The following is an 18266-nucleotide window of genomic DNA, read 5'->3' on the forward strand; positions in this document are numbered from 1 at the left end:
ATCCTGACCTTCTCGGATTTAATTGTCTTTCAGAGACGGTTAGTAAAATCAAGTTAGTCTGCTATTCAACTTCGTTCTCAGGGCATTTTGCCTTATTGATACGTAATACCGGGTCAGGGGTCACCAGTCGCTGGGGACGAGGTTGTCTGCCCTTTTCACCCATCCATTTAGAGTAGGAGCACAGGATGAATATTATACCGTATCAAACATAGGTAATATAGTAACGTTTTGTAGACAGGGTAAATGACAGGTTGTAGCCTTTTTTTATTTGAGCTAATTTATGAAAATGTTTTTTATAAAAGGGCATTGTTTTTAATATACAGATATGTTTGTTCGCTTAACAAGGTAATTAATTCTACCTGAAGTTGCATTAATTTTAAAAACAGTATAATTTGCATGAATTTAAAAAACAGTATAATTCAAATTTAGATATGCTTTTTACCTACACATTGTTTTATAAGAAACTTGGATATAAGAAATCGAGTAGTAAGAGCTCAAAATTTGAGACTAAAGTAAAAGCACGCCCTTAAAATATGTTGGAAAGTTTGCAGTGGAAATATTTTAACTAATACACGACAAAGAAAAAGCACGCCCTTGAAAATATCCTGGAAAGTTTGCAGTGGAAATATTTTAACTAATACACGACAAAGTAAAAGCACGCCCTTAAAATATCCCGGAAAGTTTGCGGTGGAAATATTTTAATTAATACACGACAAAGTAAAAGCACGCCCATAAAATATCCTGGAAAGTTTGGGTTTAGTTTTTACTAATACACGCTAAGGACGCCCTTAAAATATCTTGGGAAGTTAGGGGTGGGAATATGCCTAGCTGGTAAAGATATATTTAAACAGACTTTGTTCGCTCGCTGGCTCGGCTCTGCAATAAACAGAAATTGTAACAATGTACGAAAGATGCAAAAAATATATTCTTTTATGTAATAACATTTTATTTTTCTGGAAGTTAAGTGTTCGATTATGATATATTTACGTACAACGTGTGTCATTTGTTTTAGTATCAAATTTGCCACAAATAAAATTCCCACGAAAATTTATTTGTGTGCGAGAAAGAAGCTTAAAGCGCTATTTTCAATCACTCCTTTTATCACAAAACACAACTAGTTGATTAAAGAAAATCAATTTTAGGATTAAAAAAATCTAATTTAAACTTGGCTGCAAAAGTTGAGGGAAGAAGTACCCCCGCCGACGAATCACGTGCAATACGAGTAACTCGAAATCATGACTCATTTTCATTGTATACTGCCTCGTCCTCAATGATCGCTGTTACATCTATACTAGCAGATAATAACCGTTGCTTGAGATATTCAATTTTTTTCTATAAAAATAAACAGTAGATTAAAAACTAAAAAAACTGCAACAGAAAAAACAGTTGTACGACCAAGACATGGACAAGACGTATATATTGAAAACATATCATAACAGTTGCCCATGAACCTTGTTGTGCACTACTCTCACACCTTCTGAGCAGCGCTATCTGTACGGGTTACAGATGATCAAACAAATTGTCTGCACCTGCCCCGGATTAACTTTTTACTAGATCAGGAAATTTGAGATAAAACATATCTTCCCTTCAGAATGCCCTCTTACAGAATACAAAATAATTAAATCGTTCCGTAAAATAATAAAATATACCTTTTGAACTTCCACTGTTAATTCAAGTTGATTGCATCTCTCCATCACTTCGTCTTTTTCTTTTCTAAGTTTTTCCTCCCTTTCTTCCGCACGTGTTTTTATGGAGACAATAATCCCTACAAAACAATTTCACACAATACAAAACATTAAGTGAAAGATGAGTTTGAGCTTGTGTATAACATTGATATTCATCCATCCTTTTTTACATTTTTAGATATTTGACTTAATAATAAGATGTAAAATGTTTTGAAAAAAAAGCCGATTTAAATGTTGAACGTGGGCTATAATTGAAGGGAAGGTACTGAAAAAATAAAATGAAGAAACACGTCTAAAAACATGTCCGCGGATACGCCCTCGCTTTTTTATAATTAGACGTTTGAAACCTGGATACGCCCTCCCCTCGCTCTTTTCCAATCTGACATTTGAAACTTGGATACGCTCCCGGTCTCTTTTAATATGATGTTCGAAACTTCTTGGAATAACGCTCTTTCAATAGGATGTTTGAAACTTAGATACGCCCTCATTCAATTGAACGTTTGAAACTTGGATACGCTCACGCCCTCTTTTAATTAGAAGTTTGAAACTTGGATAACCCCCTCTTAATTAGATACGCACTTTTTGACGAAATGTTTGAAGCTTAAACATGCCCACTTTCAATTAAACGTTTGAAACCTGGTATACAACCTAGCAAGTGATGAAAAAGGTGTTTTTTGTACCGCATACTTTACCTTTCTTACATTCATCCTCGTTCACTTATTATTCTCAACTATATTTCGAGTTATCCATTCGACAGTGAAATCCTCTCTTGCGATAATTGACACTGAATGAGAAGTTAGTGGATGGCGTTCTATACATAAATGAATGTGTTGTGAGATTAGCGTTAATTTAACACATGACTGGTGCGTGCGTGCGAAGGTACATGTAAGAGATGGTGCGTTGTTGTTGGGTTAGATGCGTTAGTAGCTACAAAGACAATATTAAAAAGAAACTCTTTCAAAAATTTGCCATGCGGTGAAACAAGCAAAAAAACGTTTTCTTACCATTTATGATTCTGGTGATTCTCCACAAACGAAGTAAAATGAGGAACTCTACACCATCTTTGAGACCACCAGAACTTAAAATAGAGAAGTGGCAATTTCAATTATACTTAGGGTAAAATAAAACACCAAACTACAATCCTTCACAAAAATTCTGAGACTGCCTCCCCTCCCCCTAAATTCAAAATTGGTGTCTCTGAGGTGCAGGTTTGGCTTCGCTACACACGTGTTCTGCTAGTTTCACATTCTTCATTAAGGTAGGGGGGAGGGGAAAGCTATCATACAAACCAAGACACATCTTATTAATTGCAGTCTCAATAATTTTGGTGACGGATTGTAGGTAACCGCTGTAGAAATTTGAAACCTTAAATTGCTGATATTTTGTTTTTCAATTTATACAGTTTTTCAAGCACTTTTATGTAAAAGATATTAAATACAGACTGCTGAATTTGAAATTCACATAGTTCTAGGTCGATCAATGAAAAAAAATTTTGCGAATATTTATTCCCGCGCGAGTTCGTAATAATAATTTTCGGGAAAGAATATCCACGGAAATGAAAATAACTCGCGAAATTCGAGTAAATTAATTCACGCAAAAATTAACCTTAACAATTCCTCTTAAAACTAAAACGCCGTACATAGTTAATTAATTCAGCCAAAAAAAAATTCAGTGCTACACGTACGTAAATTAAACGAATGACATAATTATTTAAACATTAATAACAACAAAATGTCGCGTAACGTAGAATTTTAACGACTTTTATAGTACTGCACTTCGCGAGCTTTAACTTCTGACATCATTTTCGTTTTTCTTTAAAAATTTCAGAGATGACTGATAAATCACGCAGTTATGATAAATCATGCAGCTGTGTGGAAATATTTTTATCACAATATTTTTCTTTTGACATCAGTTGATGCTTCGAAAATTAAACAAACAAACAAAAGCCTATCGCTAGAAAAATATAAATGAACAAAAAAACTCCGCACGACCTGTCGTTAACCCAAAGTTCATTTTAAAAGAGAAGCAGAGGCTAAGTCGCGAGGTTGTAAAAAGTTGGAGTTCGTAAAAACCGATTTTTTTTCTTGTTTATTGTACATTCTTAACTAGAAATTTCTGTTGACTCAGCAATTTAGATAATAAGACAAAATCATTCTCGCACGTGCTCAGGTCGATATTTTTGAGTAAAGAAGACTTGTGCACATAAAATATTAGGTAAATAATGCTGCTATTTGGACAGTTGAAAAAGGGTTACTGCAACATTAAGGAAACTCAATTTTTTACCGATTTTTATTAGCTTCTTAGTCGAGTTTTAAATTTTTCATGACATCCGAATGTTTTGCAGCACAAAACATTTTCCCACAACATTTAATGAATGAATAAATGAATGAATGAATGAATGAATGAATAAATAAATGAATGAATGAATGAATGAACGGGTGAGTGAATGTATTTTTCTTACCTAAGAAAAACGTCCAACAAGAAAGATACAGTGACAATGACTGCGTCAAAGATCTAAAAATAATTAAAAGTACTAATTTTAATTCCATGAATTATGATTCATACCAGTGTGTTGAATACATAAAACTCGCGTTTTAACAAAAGACTATAACAAACCTCTATGACGACAGACCTTACAGGGGTATGTTTTAAAATTTCCATAATTTAAATGGACTGCAATCTATGAGAAGATTTCATTAAAAAGTTGATACTCACTTCGAATTTGTGATGTAAAAACTCTTTTCCCATGGCAAAGATTTTGGTAATGATCTGAAAAACCAATCGAGTAAAGACGCATTAGCAAGCGATATTTGCTGATAATTTTTAATCAAAATTACTGACGCAGGTGTGACATGTATTAACCACTCCCCTGCGCCTTAGCAGGTCAACTACGTCTTCACAATGTGTCCACGTAAAGCTTTCAATGAGATATGTTGATTTGTTAGAACTCACCTCAACCATAAAGAAGGAGAGGATGGTCAAACTCGTGAAATGCAACACCTTTTCAGCTACTTCCATATCGTGGTTTGGTGCTAAATGAAGTTAGCAAGAAATGAGATACTTTTTGGCAGAGAGGGATTAATAAATTGGCAATTTTTTTTTTTTGGGGGGGAGGGAGAATTTGTTGCTTAAGGATTTCAAAATACTACGTAACAAGGGGGTGGGTGGGTGGGAGGTACTAGATTTGTTACGACGCATTACAACAGGTGGGATGTGTGACGAATTTGGATGTTAGGTAATTATCAAATGGCTCCTAAGACTATTATTAAAAAATAATAAAACAGTAGCTAGTAGCTAAAGAATTTGTCAGTGCTGCCAAGTGTTCACCAGCGAGTATAGTAACCAATAGGGGCTATTTGTCAAAAAAAATTTTTTTGGGTGGAGGCTTATTGAAAGAATCGAGATTACGCTAAACAGCTCACATAGAGCAACATGGATAGCGTTGGAACTTACAGCCATCTTTATTGGAAGTTTCCACCATAATTTCAGTGACGACAACAGCTGTGTCGATCAACACCAAAACGCAGATCATAATTTGAAAATAATGATGGTGTAAAAGAAATCTCAACTTCTTTCGAATATGACCAAGCCAATGCCTAAAAATGCAGGACAATTTTTTCTCATTTCAAAATTTTGTGAAATTGTAGGTGGTCTGGTCTCAAAGTCCTCATAAACTGACTTCGTGTGTTTTCATCAAAATAAAAATCCTGTTTATCTGCTTTCCACAGGGCATATGAGAAAAGTGAGATCCGATACCCTATGTGATACCCCAGACCCTGACACCGAGACCCAATACTCTGATACCGATATCCGAGACCCTTATTTTTTTATTTTTTTTCGGTGATGTTTTACTTTAATGAAAATCCTAATTTTTTATCATTATTTTCTTGTTTTTTGAACGTAACATATCAGAGATGACTGGTTTATTCGAAGAAAGACGCACGTTCAATAAATTAATAATTAATGAGAACGTCGAGATTAAGGAGATTAAGGTTACTGTAAAGGAAACAATTTTTTTTTTTAGGTTTTTTGCAAAAAATTCAAGACATATAGAAAAATAAATTCTCTTTCGAATGACGTATTTTATATTCCATGAAAATAATTGAAACATCCCTTTTTTCTGAAAAAAGCCTTTTCAGAGGTGTTATATCCTTCAAACTTTCGAGAAAATATGTGCAAAATATGTGCAAAATGAGTTGAGCATATTTTTTGTAAACATTATGCATGATATGGAACTCCCGTGTAAATTATATGCATAATATTTTTTAGATAGTTTACTTTCACCATCGATATATATACACATAAATGTTGTCGTATAAAAACTCATTAAAAATAATCAAGGTTAAGGAGTATGAATATGAGCTGTCTCTTGTAAGCCTGACTTCTGTCTATTAATAATATTGAACGCGTGCACGCATATTCAGCATAAAGAAAAATTTCGCACTTCTATCATCTTTCTGCATACTCGGTTCACACATTTTCATAACACCTACGAAAATCTTTAAAAACAAATATCTCGTTAGTAAATTTTCGCATACATGCCTTTACGTTTGTGGTCTCTTTTTCCAAAAGCTTCCTATTGGCTCATTGAAATTTATTGGTAATGGAAAGCTGAATAAATTATGCACAAAAGGTTCCCGGATTTTTTTGTATAAATTACTGATTAGCAAGTTATGACGACAGAAAGAAAAAAATATGCATTTTTTTGAATGATTACATATAATTACAAATAATTTCATAACGACGTTATTAGAAAGAAAAAACCGGGAACCTTTTTGAATTTAATTAATGCTGAATATAATGGTGCAAAAACGAGAAGTCTGCGACCACGCGTTCGGAAAAAGAAGCCATTTTAAAACGTACAGTGAAAAAAAATGGTGTGTGTTTATTTCACTATATTTTCTTTTTGGAAAATTAACATCTCACGAAAATAACACCATCAAATACGTCTTTCATTAAACATTCAAAAACAAAAAAAAAATTTAAAAAAATATGAAAGTATTGATAAATTATAACGGTTTTTCTGAGACTACTCATCAAGTGAGTTTTTTCCTTTACAGTAACCTTAAGGGTCATTTTTTTAAAAAAAATTTTTTTTTTTTAATTTTGATTCTTTGGAATATTTTCCTGATATTTTGAAAAAAAAGAATCAAAAATATTTATTGTTAAGCGGGATAAAATGAAGAAAAAACTTCTTTATCTCTTAGTGTTTTCAATAGTGTGCTCAAAGTTTAAAATTCCTCAATATATTTAATCTGTATAGTAATTAAAGAGAACAAATAAAAAATTGTATCTCTACATACAACATAGGAAACATTAACACTTTAATAATCCACACAAATATATTATTATTTATCATCCATACCTTTTATTTCTCTATTTTTTTCGTTTTTATCATGTTGTTGTTATGTTATCCTGTTGTCTGTTTAACAATAGCTCCACGAACACTCCCCTTCATCTTGTCGAAATTATACGAAAACAAGTTTGTTGTGACAATTATATCTTTGGCTACAAAACTTTGCTTTTTTAACGAAGAAAGTGAGCAAATATCGAGTTATTGATCTATCATGCTTAAAAAAGATAAATCGTCATAAAACGACTATTGTAACACAAAATGTTATATTTTTGGAACCACGTGTTGTTTTGGGTAAAAAAAGCGAAGTTTTTTAGGGCTGAATAAGAGCTTCGCAATGATATTTTTTTCAACGAACAAAAATTGTTCGACAAAATAAACTGGAAGGGTGAATTTCTGTATATAATTTATTTTCTACTTTTTGGATTTTTTTTTGTGAAAATATTTTATCATCATTCTAGAGATAATTTATTTGTCTTTCAGACCATATATATTTGCTGGGGTTAATATAGCGAGCAGAGGGGATAGTTTAAATATATTGAGTATGTGTCTCAGGGGGTTACCGTATCCTAAGCGAGAATTCTGAAGTGCTTGTTCGATGGATCGAATAAAAGGAAAAAGCAAAGAAAAAGCATATTTATAGTAATTTTACAAGGCGTGTGCCTTATATCAGAAATTTAGTAGACTTTTCTAAAGAGAAAAAGAACGCGGGCAAAAAGGACCAACTAACGTCAAACAGGTACCGATTACAAATTTAATCGATCCATCAGCTCCCGCACAAATAAAAACACCATCTACGCTACCATTGTCGCACCTATACTGTTTCAACTACTTCACAGTAGTTGAAACAGAATTAACATCTTCAATACTACCACCATTAACGGAATCTATTCCACCTTCAACAACAGTGAATAAAACCAGCACCACCTGTCTCAACAGATAACGGTTACGTCTTGTTCCTTCTCAACTACACCCACAAAAATGTATCAACTTGCTATGATTCTGGAAGAAAATTTTAGTTATACAAAATTTAATCGTGGTTTCGAAAACCAAAAGAAGTTATTTCAACCCTACATCGAAAAAATAAACATTCTCTAATGAAATTAAAAATCACTTCAGTCATTCATGTTTGAGCAGACAAAATAATTTTTTCGATGCTAGTTTCATTGTAGTTACTGGCGATATAAAACCATTTGTTAAGCCAGCAGCATGTTCGCATATTACGTGCAACAAATATTTCCGTATAACGAAGAAAAATAGATGTGTATCCATTATCGTTCATATTTAAAAAAAAAATAAGAAAATGATTAAAAACAACAACCAGGCTATCGGGTATCGGTATCGGGTATTGGGTATCGGTGTCAGGGTATCGGGTCTCGGGTCTCAGGTATCACATAGGGTATCGGGTCTCACTTTTCTCATATGCCTTTCCACAGACACAAACAGAACTGATAACTAGACATTACTTCTCTCTACATCCGCTCTTCTCTTTCATGCTATTTTTTTGTTGCGACTCTTCCTCGCTGTATTCATGCACTTCAGAATCAGGAAGGTTTACTTGAATGTCCGTATCCATTGAATGCCCCTCGGATCTAAACAAAACATGGCAGGTGAAAAGAATGGATGACAGAGGAGGGATTGTGCTGGCTTTATTTGTTCCCTTTAAAACACGCAACACAAATAGCCAGGCAGGCATGCAGACAGGAAAAAACTTCACACGTAGAGGGACAAACACATTTATTATGATGATAATAGCTAGCTTAAAATGAAACAATCTTATTTTTTGAAAAGTTTAAAACGTTTCAAAAATACTTAACGAAGACGTACTTCATTTTAGCAAAATCGCTCGGATATTCTTCATTATAACATAACTTTGAATACTATTTATATGCCAAAGACAGCAAAAGCACTTTTAACCATCTGCCTTTCCATCTTTTCTACAGTTTATATATGCTTGCGGTTAAAAAAAACTACACAGCATTTCCAATGATTTGTAAAAGAATCTATTTAAAGGGGACATGAAGCGGCTAAAGTAGGATCTCCATCATTGAGGTTACTCTCCATCCTCGTACATTCTGAATAACAAGTAATAAAAAGACTACTCTAAAGGTACACGCTTTACAACTTTTTAGGCCTGTTTATGAATAATTCCTTTTTTTATGACGAATTCGCTATTTTGTAGTACAGTAGACGTCCGTTAATTCGAACACGCTAGGGACTAAATTATTTGTTCGAATTAACGAATGTTCGGATTATCAAAAGTTCAGAAAAAACAAGAATTTTAATGAACTTTTAAAGGTTTTATGCTAATGTAACTTTATTTTAACTTTACTACAACTTTTTATAAAAATCTTTTACCGTTGTTTGCTTAGCGATGGGCAAGGCCTCCAAATTCCTTGTAAACTTCATTTTATTGGAAATGTCAATTCAATGGATAAATTGAAAGAAATTTTGCCACCATTGATGCAATAAAATGAATAAAAATAAAAACGTTTTTTTTATTTTCCCGTGAGATTTTATTTACCGATACACACAATATCGAATTAACGAGCACAATGTAGCCTTGGGACTAAAAAATTGTTCGAATTAGCGGAGTTCGAATTAAGCAGCTCAAAATGTAAGACTTTATTAAACCAAACTCATAGCAATTTGTTCGAAATAATGGAAAGTTCGAATTAAGCGGCATTCGAATTAACGGACGTCTACTGTATTATTTTTTAGCGGTAAAATATGTTACGGCCTGTGTAATATATTACACATATCATAGTCACAAGAAAAAGAATAGTCTGGGTAGCCGGCCATTTCAGGCCGTAATGAAATGTGTGTTACTTAAAATGGGGTGGCCGGAGCAGAGAAGTTATTAAAGCTGAAAAACATGGCTGCACAGCATGAAGATTACCTTGTCGGCGATGATCTAGAAGCAGTTTTAACTTTAATTCACGAAGATATATTGGCAAAAAATTCTGATTGTACATCAGTAGTTACAGAGGATGTTAATAATATCTCGAAAGTAGCTGTGGAAACGTTTAACTGCGATTTGTGTTCCAAAATATGTGTTAGTAAACGGGGTTTATCTCAACATCAAAACGCCAAACATAACGTTGAAGGTAAAAAACCTACTTCCGTTCCTAAAAAGCAAGCAGAGGAAAAGTTACATCCATTGTTTCTCAAACGGTTCATGGAAAATGCTGTGGTAAAACTTTCCAATAATGAATGCTATCCACCTTCAGTAATGGCAGAGTTTAAGGTGTATAATGTTGGTTCTTTGGATGCTTTTCTTCCAATGTATCAATTAATCAGACATGTCATCGATGCCTACAACGGGGATGCTGAGGACTTTTATCTAAAGTTTTACAAGGCCATATCTGAAGCAGCAAATCCTTTTGGTCCTAACTTGACAAAAAACTCTTGTATGCTTTTGGGTATGGAGCTTGCATGTGTTGGCACATTTATCTGGTGGTAAAGTTGAGAATGATGTAATGTCACTTAATTAACCTTCTAGTGATATCACAGATAAAGAAAAACAGATAATCTGCTACCTAAGTGGTTATGTATTAGGGACTTTTTACAAACGTCATCGTTTTGCTAAATCAGTACAAAAAAATTATCAACAACAATGTTTAGCTCTTTTACTTGCTGGTAAAGCATCACAAGATGACCAAGAACGAATTGAATATAAGCTGGTAAATGCACGAGATCGTGGTGCTTTGTGGAAAGTATCTAAGGAAGTACTGTACGAAGTGGTACCAGTTGTTGAGAAATTTGCTAAGCTAAATTCGAAGGGATTTATAATGCTGCGTAACATAATGTTCGATTTATCTAATGTTGCATAATTTATGTCGATATCTCCCTACAAATCCAATTAACTCGCCAGTATGTTTGTCCCACACAAGATTTTCCTGCACTTTCATCTCATCAAATAAAAGAACAACCATTTTCTCAATGTCACTGAAATTAGCAATTTATTTTTCAGTTCCAAGACAATGTCCTTATTAAACCCACGCTGAGGACGCAAGAAGTTTTTGTAATCGCGTAGTCATCTTTGACCAGGAAGCTTTGCAAAACCTGTACTTGTCTGCTCGTTGTAGCGCATGTAGGCTGCTGGAGACTTTGCTGCAAGCGAGAGACAATATTTAATTATCATTGGATGATATCGTATTCCATGCTTTGAAGTTGATAAATATCTCTGCTGTTCCTCCCAAAAAATGTCATGAATGGTGGCATTTTACTGTGATCGGCGGTTGACATTATTGACATAAAGTCGTTATTCAAATCGGAAGACATTGGTAAAGCAGTAGTTGCAATCTCTTCCCGCAATATTTGAAGTTCGTTTCAATTGCTTATTTTCAATCCCGTAGTTCTGTAATGTCAATTTAATTCTTGCCCCTGATGTTTTAGATATAGGAGCCTTAAGTTAGGCATTGTTGATGACTGAAATGCTCTTTTGCAAGCTTTTGTTGCTTTTGATGAGGCTTTGACACAATTAGAACAACTTTTTTGAACCAACAATAAAAGAAAACAATCACACGACCTGTGGTATAAATCATGACATAACATACCAAGTTATGAGTACGTCAGCAAAAAATTAAGAGGCCTGGGACGAGCAAACAAGTGTCATTTTAGCAAAAAAGATTATGTTAATCAATTAACCTTTAAAATATCTATGAATTGATAAAGTTTGAATGCACACCCCTTAACAGATCCAAAATTACTGATGAAAGAAAATGTCCACATGTGCTATTACTGAAATATGACATCATAATTCATGCAGCAGAATTAAATATAAAGTTCTTTAAATGCGAATATCTTAAGAACGAAAAAAGCTTTTTAAGAAATTTAAAAAGACTTGTTAACTAACTTTTTAAACTATATAATATAAGTCCAACATCATTTTATACCTCAGGTTCCCTTTAAGGTATTTCTTGTGTCATCTGGAATAAAGGATATGTTTACGTAATAGCTATCACCTTAGTCATATATGAGGAATAATCACAAAAATATGCTACTTGAACTTACGCCTGAGGATTGCTTCCTGTGAGAAATAAAGTTCACATACATGTAAGCAACGTTTTTCGATCTGCAATCTTAAAGACCTGTCAATGACACGATCTCTTGTTATAACATTTCACCAATTTCTCTCGCCAAGCTACGCTAAATCATCGTTTTCTTTGGGAATTTCAAATATAGAGACACCAGCGGTGCCTCTAGATAGATTACAATTAAAAATTGAGCAATTAGCACCAGGCATTTTAAAAGTTCACACAGTACTAAACGCTATTAAAATGGTTCAAATTTTCGCGCTGTTTACATTTCATGCATCTAAAGTGGACTGGGCACTAAAAAATGGGGGAACACAACATAAAATGCGGAAATCGGCTTATACGCGCGGGAGTTACCAGACTATTCTTTTTCTTGTGACTATGGTGAAATTGAAAGTTTGTTTTGACGAGGAAACAAAGACAAAACTAGGAGCTGTAATTTGGTGACAAATTCATATTACTTTAAGATGGTAATTAATGCGTCTATAAAGATTTCAAAGCCATTGTGTTTTTGCTAAGTTACGATGTTTCTATGCAAAATATCTTATTTTACCAGAAAGCTTGATTTACGCTTCAAAAAGTTTGATTTAATAGCATTTAATAGTAAGTGCTTATATCGAAATAATAATTTTGGATATCAAATACACGTGAGGAACTTTTCTGCCATTTTCAGATGTATTTGCATGTCCAATCTGATATATAAGAAAATTTTAGATGTTGTTATTGTCCTCAGTTTTCATATACTTTTTTTAATGCTGGTAAAAGCATCATCAAAAACACTCTCTTAAGGTAGGTTTCCATACGACTACATTTTACCGCTATAGCGAAAAAAAACCTCAGGAGAATTTTTTCTCTCAAATTTAAACTTAATGGAAATCAATTTCCCGCTTAAGAGAAAAGATGTTCAGAATAAAATGCCTGCCGTGAAAAGAAAAAACATTTTGTTACGAAATTGAAAATAATAACAACTTTGTTTTTTATGGCGGAGAATTAAAGAAGATGTAACAGGAAACAACAACTAAAAAAGATGAGAAAACTTTTTAAAAAAAGAGGGGACAGTTATTACTTACTGTTAGTTTATGAATTTAACTACCAATGTTCTCCCCCAACAAGTAGTTGATTTTTGTCAGCAAGATTTAAAAAGATATCTTTTTTCTGCTTAAAGGGGCTACGTACCGGTTAAAATGCTCACATACCATATATCCCGCGCACATATTAAAAATCCGGCAAACGCGTTTGCGCAATGAACAGACCAGCGCACTTTGCTCGCTGGTTCAATATTTTTTTTCCAAAAGTATATAATAAAGAAATATTTCAGCGAGACTCATTCTGGATGAAAACATGACCAAGGCTGGAGAAGATAAAAATTCTAGATATATCTATATGTTCGAGTCTGTAAATTACATACATGCCGGAAAATAGCCAGTTTGTTTTTCACGCCATCAGCTTGACTTTCTTTTACTTTTACGCTGTGAAGTTTAAAAACTGATTTGTTGTTCAGTGTACAACTTTTTTTTAAATGATAAAAACAAAACACGTATTAAGATGTAAAATAATTTATTTATTAATCTATCTCCACCAATGCACATTTCTTTTACTATTAATACACAAATTAATTTCAGTTCAAATTCAAAGTGTTGGACAGCCTATTAATTATTTATGTACATTAAAGAAAAACTAAATTCGCCTGTATTTAGGTTGACATCGTCTAGACACTTTTGTAGGAAAATTACATTTTTTTTGTTCTTTTTGGAAAGTATTAGTGCCATGGTCAAAACCTTGTAAGTAGTTGTTATCGCAAAGTGCCGAGAAAAACATTAGAAATATTTTTTGAGTTTTTTATTTGTTTGTTTACATATTTTACGAGTGAAATAACCAACTACTAAAAAATGAAAAAAATATGACGACATTTTTCGAGAAAAAGTGCGATAACTAGTTTCCCTTCTGTGTGTCTGTAACAGGCAAAGTGAATGTGTTTATTTTCCTTTGATGTAGCCGAAAAACTTATGTCTCAAATTTAAAAATCAAATTGTAAATTTTCTGACGTTACGGCGCGACGTCAATAACACTAATTTAACGTCAATAACCTATATTAAATTATTGAAGCCATTACAGTGCATCTAAAACTTTAAGGCCAATGATTTTTCACCGCGTGGGGGTAACTAGGGACCACCAACGGCCAATTTGGGTAATTTTCCCAAACTTGGGTCCCCAAATCCGTTTCGGAATGGACGGGTTGTTGACGTCAAAAAACCTTTAAACCCTAATATCTCTACTAACGTTCGTCAAAAGTACATGATCTTATACATTTTTTTGTTCAGCGTTTCAAGATCTATACGATAAAGGCAACGGGTATACAGATTTCTAAAGAAAATTTTTCGTACTTTTGGTAGGAACTTTATATCTTCTTAACCGTTTGTCAATAGCACATGATACTATACATTTTTCTCATCAGCATTTCAAACTCTGCACATTACAGGAAACGGATAAACAAATTTTACCAACTTTTTTTTGTTCATGCACTGGCTGACGTAAGCAAAAAACCTAAAACAGCCTCTTTTTGTCCATTATTCTTCGGCCTAAGTGGATTTTTCCACGGCCTTATCGACTAGTATTACATAAAACGAGCGTAAATATTGTATTGAATAATATCTATATTATTAAATGACAATTATTGAACAGACAAGTGGTATTTTTTTAAGGTATAAAAATATTATATTTGGTTTACTTGGCAGATGTATTATCACTATCAATCACGGTTTATAAATTAATTTAATTCATAATCCAAATTCCCTAATTGAACGCAAGTCTCCTTCAACAGGTAAAAACATTCACCTTGGTGGAGAGCACTGACTCCCTCGTGACAATTTAATCACTATAAATTGGGAACAAAAGAATAATTGAACCGTGAATATCTATGTTTGATTCATAAAAAAAAGTTTTTTGCATTGTAAAATTAAAAAATCAGTAAAAATTACACTCGTTTCTCGGCAGAAAATAAAAATATATTATTTCGTGTAGATTGGCCAATCAAGATGCAAGAGAAATTAAACCATATGAAAAGCACACACGATAAGTACAATATAGCATATATTGTGCTCATATAATATCGTGCTCTTAATATTGTGTCTCTTTATTTTCTGAGCCTTAAGGAAAATAAGAACAAAAATTACAGAACGAGAAAATATATGTCATATCGTACGAGGTTTTATTGCAATAACTAGTTTATCATAATACGAAAAATCTTAACACATGATTTCAAAACGAAATTTTTTCAAAAAGTTTGTTGTAAATTTTATTCAAAGGTGAAAATAATTAAAACTTTTTTTGATGAAATTAACAACAATCGAGTAAAAGTAAAAAAGACAAAAAAAACAAACAATAAAAGTTATTGTTAAGGGTGTATTTTGAAAACCCAATTTTATAAAAATACGGAACATTCTTATACAGTTTTTTACCAGCCATCATCATAAAAGAAATGTGGACAATCAAATTACATTTGCATGCCACAAAAACATAGACATTAAAAAAATAATCCTTCGGAGCTTTGTTTTTTAATTTGATAACATTTGAATTTTTTCGAAATTTAATATTTTCTGTTAAACACTTTTTTCTCTCACTACCCAGACTCCCGAACTTTTTGCGGCGTATTTATGTATCTCCTCTTAGCCAATCACGTTTGAGATATTTTTGCCTAATGATAAAGTAGGAATAAAGGTTTAAAACTATCTCTTTATCAAGTTTTTGGTGAAGATTTCAAACATTAAAGGAAATTTATTCAGAATATTATCAATCAACATGGTATCTTGCAAATTTTAAAGACGCCCCTCCCCTGAATATAAGCCAAGTCTCAATTTGACCTAGACACCCAGCACATTCAAAATTTAAAATTCTTACCATAGACCAAAACAAGATCAATTCTTACGAAGATGATAAAAATCAAATCAGTAAAAATAAATCAAATACTGTAATGTGATTGAAGAGTGAAATCGCGCTTAACCTTGTGTACCTGTCTTTAATAAAACAACAACAAACTCATTCAAATCTTTATGGTGGCGCAAAGAGTAAGAAACAATCAACCCAGATCAAAAAAGAAATTGCTCACTTAAAAATGTAACGAGTTCTAATCCTGAGAGTAAAATTAAATTAACGGTGTACGCAAATCAATTTTTACATTTAATTAATTTTATGATTGTTAAAAAAATTGATCATTCAAAATTCAGCAAATGGTGGATGTTATACAGTCATCAAAAGTATTTGTCATAGACTGCTATATAACTATGAGAAATTTGCGTTAACTCAGCATCAAAACGATGTGTTAAGCCACAAGTAAATGTGCGTTGCGCGCTAAATAGGAGCCGTAAAGTTTGCTACACATTTAGGTTGAGAGCTTTATACATATACAGTATGTCGTAAATTCACGCAGCGATAGTGTTTCGGGTGTGATATAATTTTTGAAAAAATAACTTTCCCATCAACTTCAGCTGAAATAAAAACACAATTTCACCCCGTCATAGCAAAAACAGTTAGTCCAAGTTGAGCGCTTAGTACAGGCAAACCATGTTGCATATCCGTTTCGGCAAAATACCCTTTTTTGAACCACTATATTCGGTTAAACTTCGGGTTAAATAAAAACACACTAGCTAAAAAAATCACTCATGAAGTTTAATTTGCGGAATCATGTTTTCATGACAGTAATAAAAGGTATAGCTAAATTACTGCATTAAGTATAAGAATTAATAAGAAGAAGTTTGTTGGTTACTTTCAGGTAGTAGCTAGCTAAAGAGTTAGCTAGATAGCCACAACCCTAACATGAAAAAAAATAATGTTGGATACGTTAAAAAAAGGCCTAATAACAAACTGAATAAAATCAATAAAAGAAATAAGGCTAGCTATACAAAATCTACGTCCATAGTCAAACTCCTAAAATCAGATTGGTTGTTTTAAAAAAATCGGGCGTCATGATTGGTTATTACATGCGGGCTATCAAAACAATAACATATATATTGTCCTCATATTCCTCATATTTTCAGAAAAGTTCTTCCAATAGTTTGCTCTATAATACAAATCTTCAGCATTATTTCTTGTGAAATTACAGATAATTCTCGTATCGCGAAAGTCATTTTTTCATTTTTTCATTTTTTTTACTTAAAAATATAAAAATGTATCAACACTGGAGTTTCTATATCCAAAAGAATCTTTAATCGCTGTTTTCATGCGAAAATTCGCTCGCAAAAGTTTTTTCTGCAAAATTAGCAAAAACGTCTCTTACGAAAGTTTACCCTTTTGAAGTTTGCACATTTTCCTTGTGAAAGTTTCTTCCAGCAAAAGTCTCACAACCGCTCCTTTAACTGCGCCATCGGTCTAGTCCTTCCAGTCTCAATGGACTATGCATCCTAAGTCGTTTTCCTAAGCGACAGGCCGTTACAACACAGCTAACTACGTGCACAACCCTCCAAAGGCTGTATTATGGCCTATTAGTACCTAATAAGGGAACGCAAAAAACATATAAATGGCCGCATGTTTAGTCCACGTGTAAACTAAATAAACCAAAAGTGTGGTTTTAGCTACAATGTGCTCAATTTCTAAAAAATTCAGGGAAGCAAAAAAATAAAAAATAAAAATTAATAGAAAAAATAAATAATAAAAAAATCACTTACCTTAATGGCGCAACAATGATCAATTTCCTTATCTCATCCTATTCTAATAAATAAATAAATAAATAAATAAATAAATAAATAATCAAAGGAAAGCAAAAATGAAACATACAGTGGAAATAAATCACGGTGGTTGTGAAATGAAGTTATGGTGAAACTGGCCTACCTCTCACTCTAAGAAGCAGTTGTCAACCATGTCGTTAGTTGATGATGAAAAATAAAATTAGAAAATGTAAAGGTTAATGAGCTGATGAAGAGATGTGACAGTCATGATTAATCAGAATCAACAACAAGAAAAGCGACTGTTTCTAAAACGATACATTTTTTGTGACACTTTTTTCAAAATTAGTAACATTACCCATTTAAATTATAGAAAGTCAGTAAGTTTGTTATAAAGTAACAACGCAGGTAAAAGGGAATAAACCAAGTTATAAACTTAATATTTTTGATACTTCTGCATAAAGATGGATATAAATCTAATACATTTGAAATGAAATGGAAAAAACACAGACAAATTTCAAAAAAATGTGTC

The 18266-nt window shown here is 32.8% G+C and overlaps 2 protein-coding genes across 6 annotated transcripts in view; both read right to left on the reverse strand.

The window, feature by feature from the left end:
* Positions 1-18266, reverse strand: part of LOC130646361 (tyrosine-protein kinase CSK-like) — a 110721-nt gene that overhangs the window by 30796 nt on the left and 61659 nt on the right. The gene's annotated exons all lie outside the window — the stretch shown is intronic.
* On the reverse strand, positions 1131-18206 carry LOC130646409 (voltage-gated hydrogen channel 1-like). 5 transcript variants are annotated; one of them, XM_057452521.1, is made up of 10 exons: positions 17901-18206; positions 17738-17780; positions 8505-8630; positions 5139-5281; positions 4638-4717; positions 4401-4454; positions 4147-4199; positions 2690-2763; positions 1650-1765; positions 1131-1332 (listed from the first exon to the last, which is right to left on the reverse strand). In XM_057452521.1, the coding sequence occupies exons 3-10, from the start codon at positions 8612-8614 to the stop codon at positions 1234-1236; spliced, it is 729 nt and encodes a 242-aa protein (XP_057308504.1). In that variant the 5' UTR covers positions 8615-8630; positions 17738-17780; positions 17901-18206; the 3' UTR covers positions 1131-1233. The 5 variants fall into 5 exon arrangements, with proteins under 5 accessions (XP_057308504.1, XP_057308502.1, XP_057308501.1 ...); XM_057452519.1 differs by lacking the exons at positions 17738-17780; positions 17901-18206 and adding an exon at positions 8866-9854; XM_057452518.1 differs by lacking the exons at positions 17738-17780; positions 17901-18206 and having other exon boundaries at positions 8505-9854.

This window comes from Hydractinia symbiolongicarpus, chromosome 1 (assembly GCF_029227915.1).
Source record: "Hydractinia symbiolongicarpus strain clone_291-10 chromosome 1, HSymV2.1, whole genome shotgun sequence".
Classification (NCBI taxonomy): Eukaryota; Metazoa; Cnidaria; class Hydrozoa; order Anthoathecata; family Hydractiniidae; genus Hydractinia; species Hydractinia symbiolongicarpus.

What these genes read in the sequence shown, in the direction of transcription:
- LOC130646409 (XM_057452518.1), bottom strand. Translation starts at nt 8,734, where the DNA reads ATGCCTGCCTGGCTATTTGTGTTGCGTGTTTTAAAGGGAACAAATAAA. An exon ending in AAGAGCGGATGTAGAGAGAA is followed by an intron (nt 5,282 to 8,504) that starts GTAATGTCTAGT and finishes CTGCATTTTTAG; the next exon opens with GCATTGGCTTGGTCATATTC. An exon ending in TAACAGTGGAAGTTCAAAAG is followed by an intron (nt 1,333 to 1,649) that starts GTATATTTTATT and finishes TTATTTTTATAG; the next exon opens with AAAAAAATTGAATATCTCAA.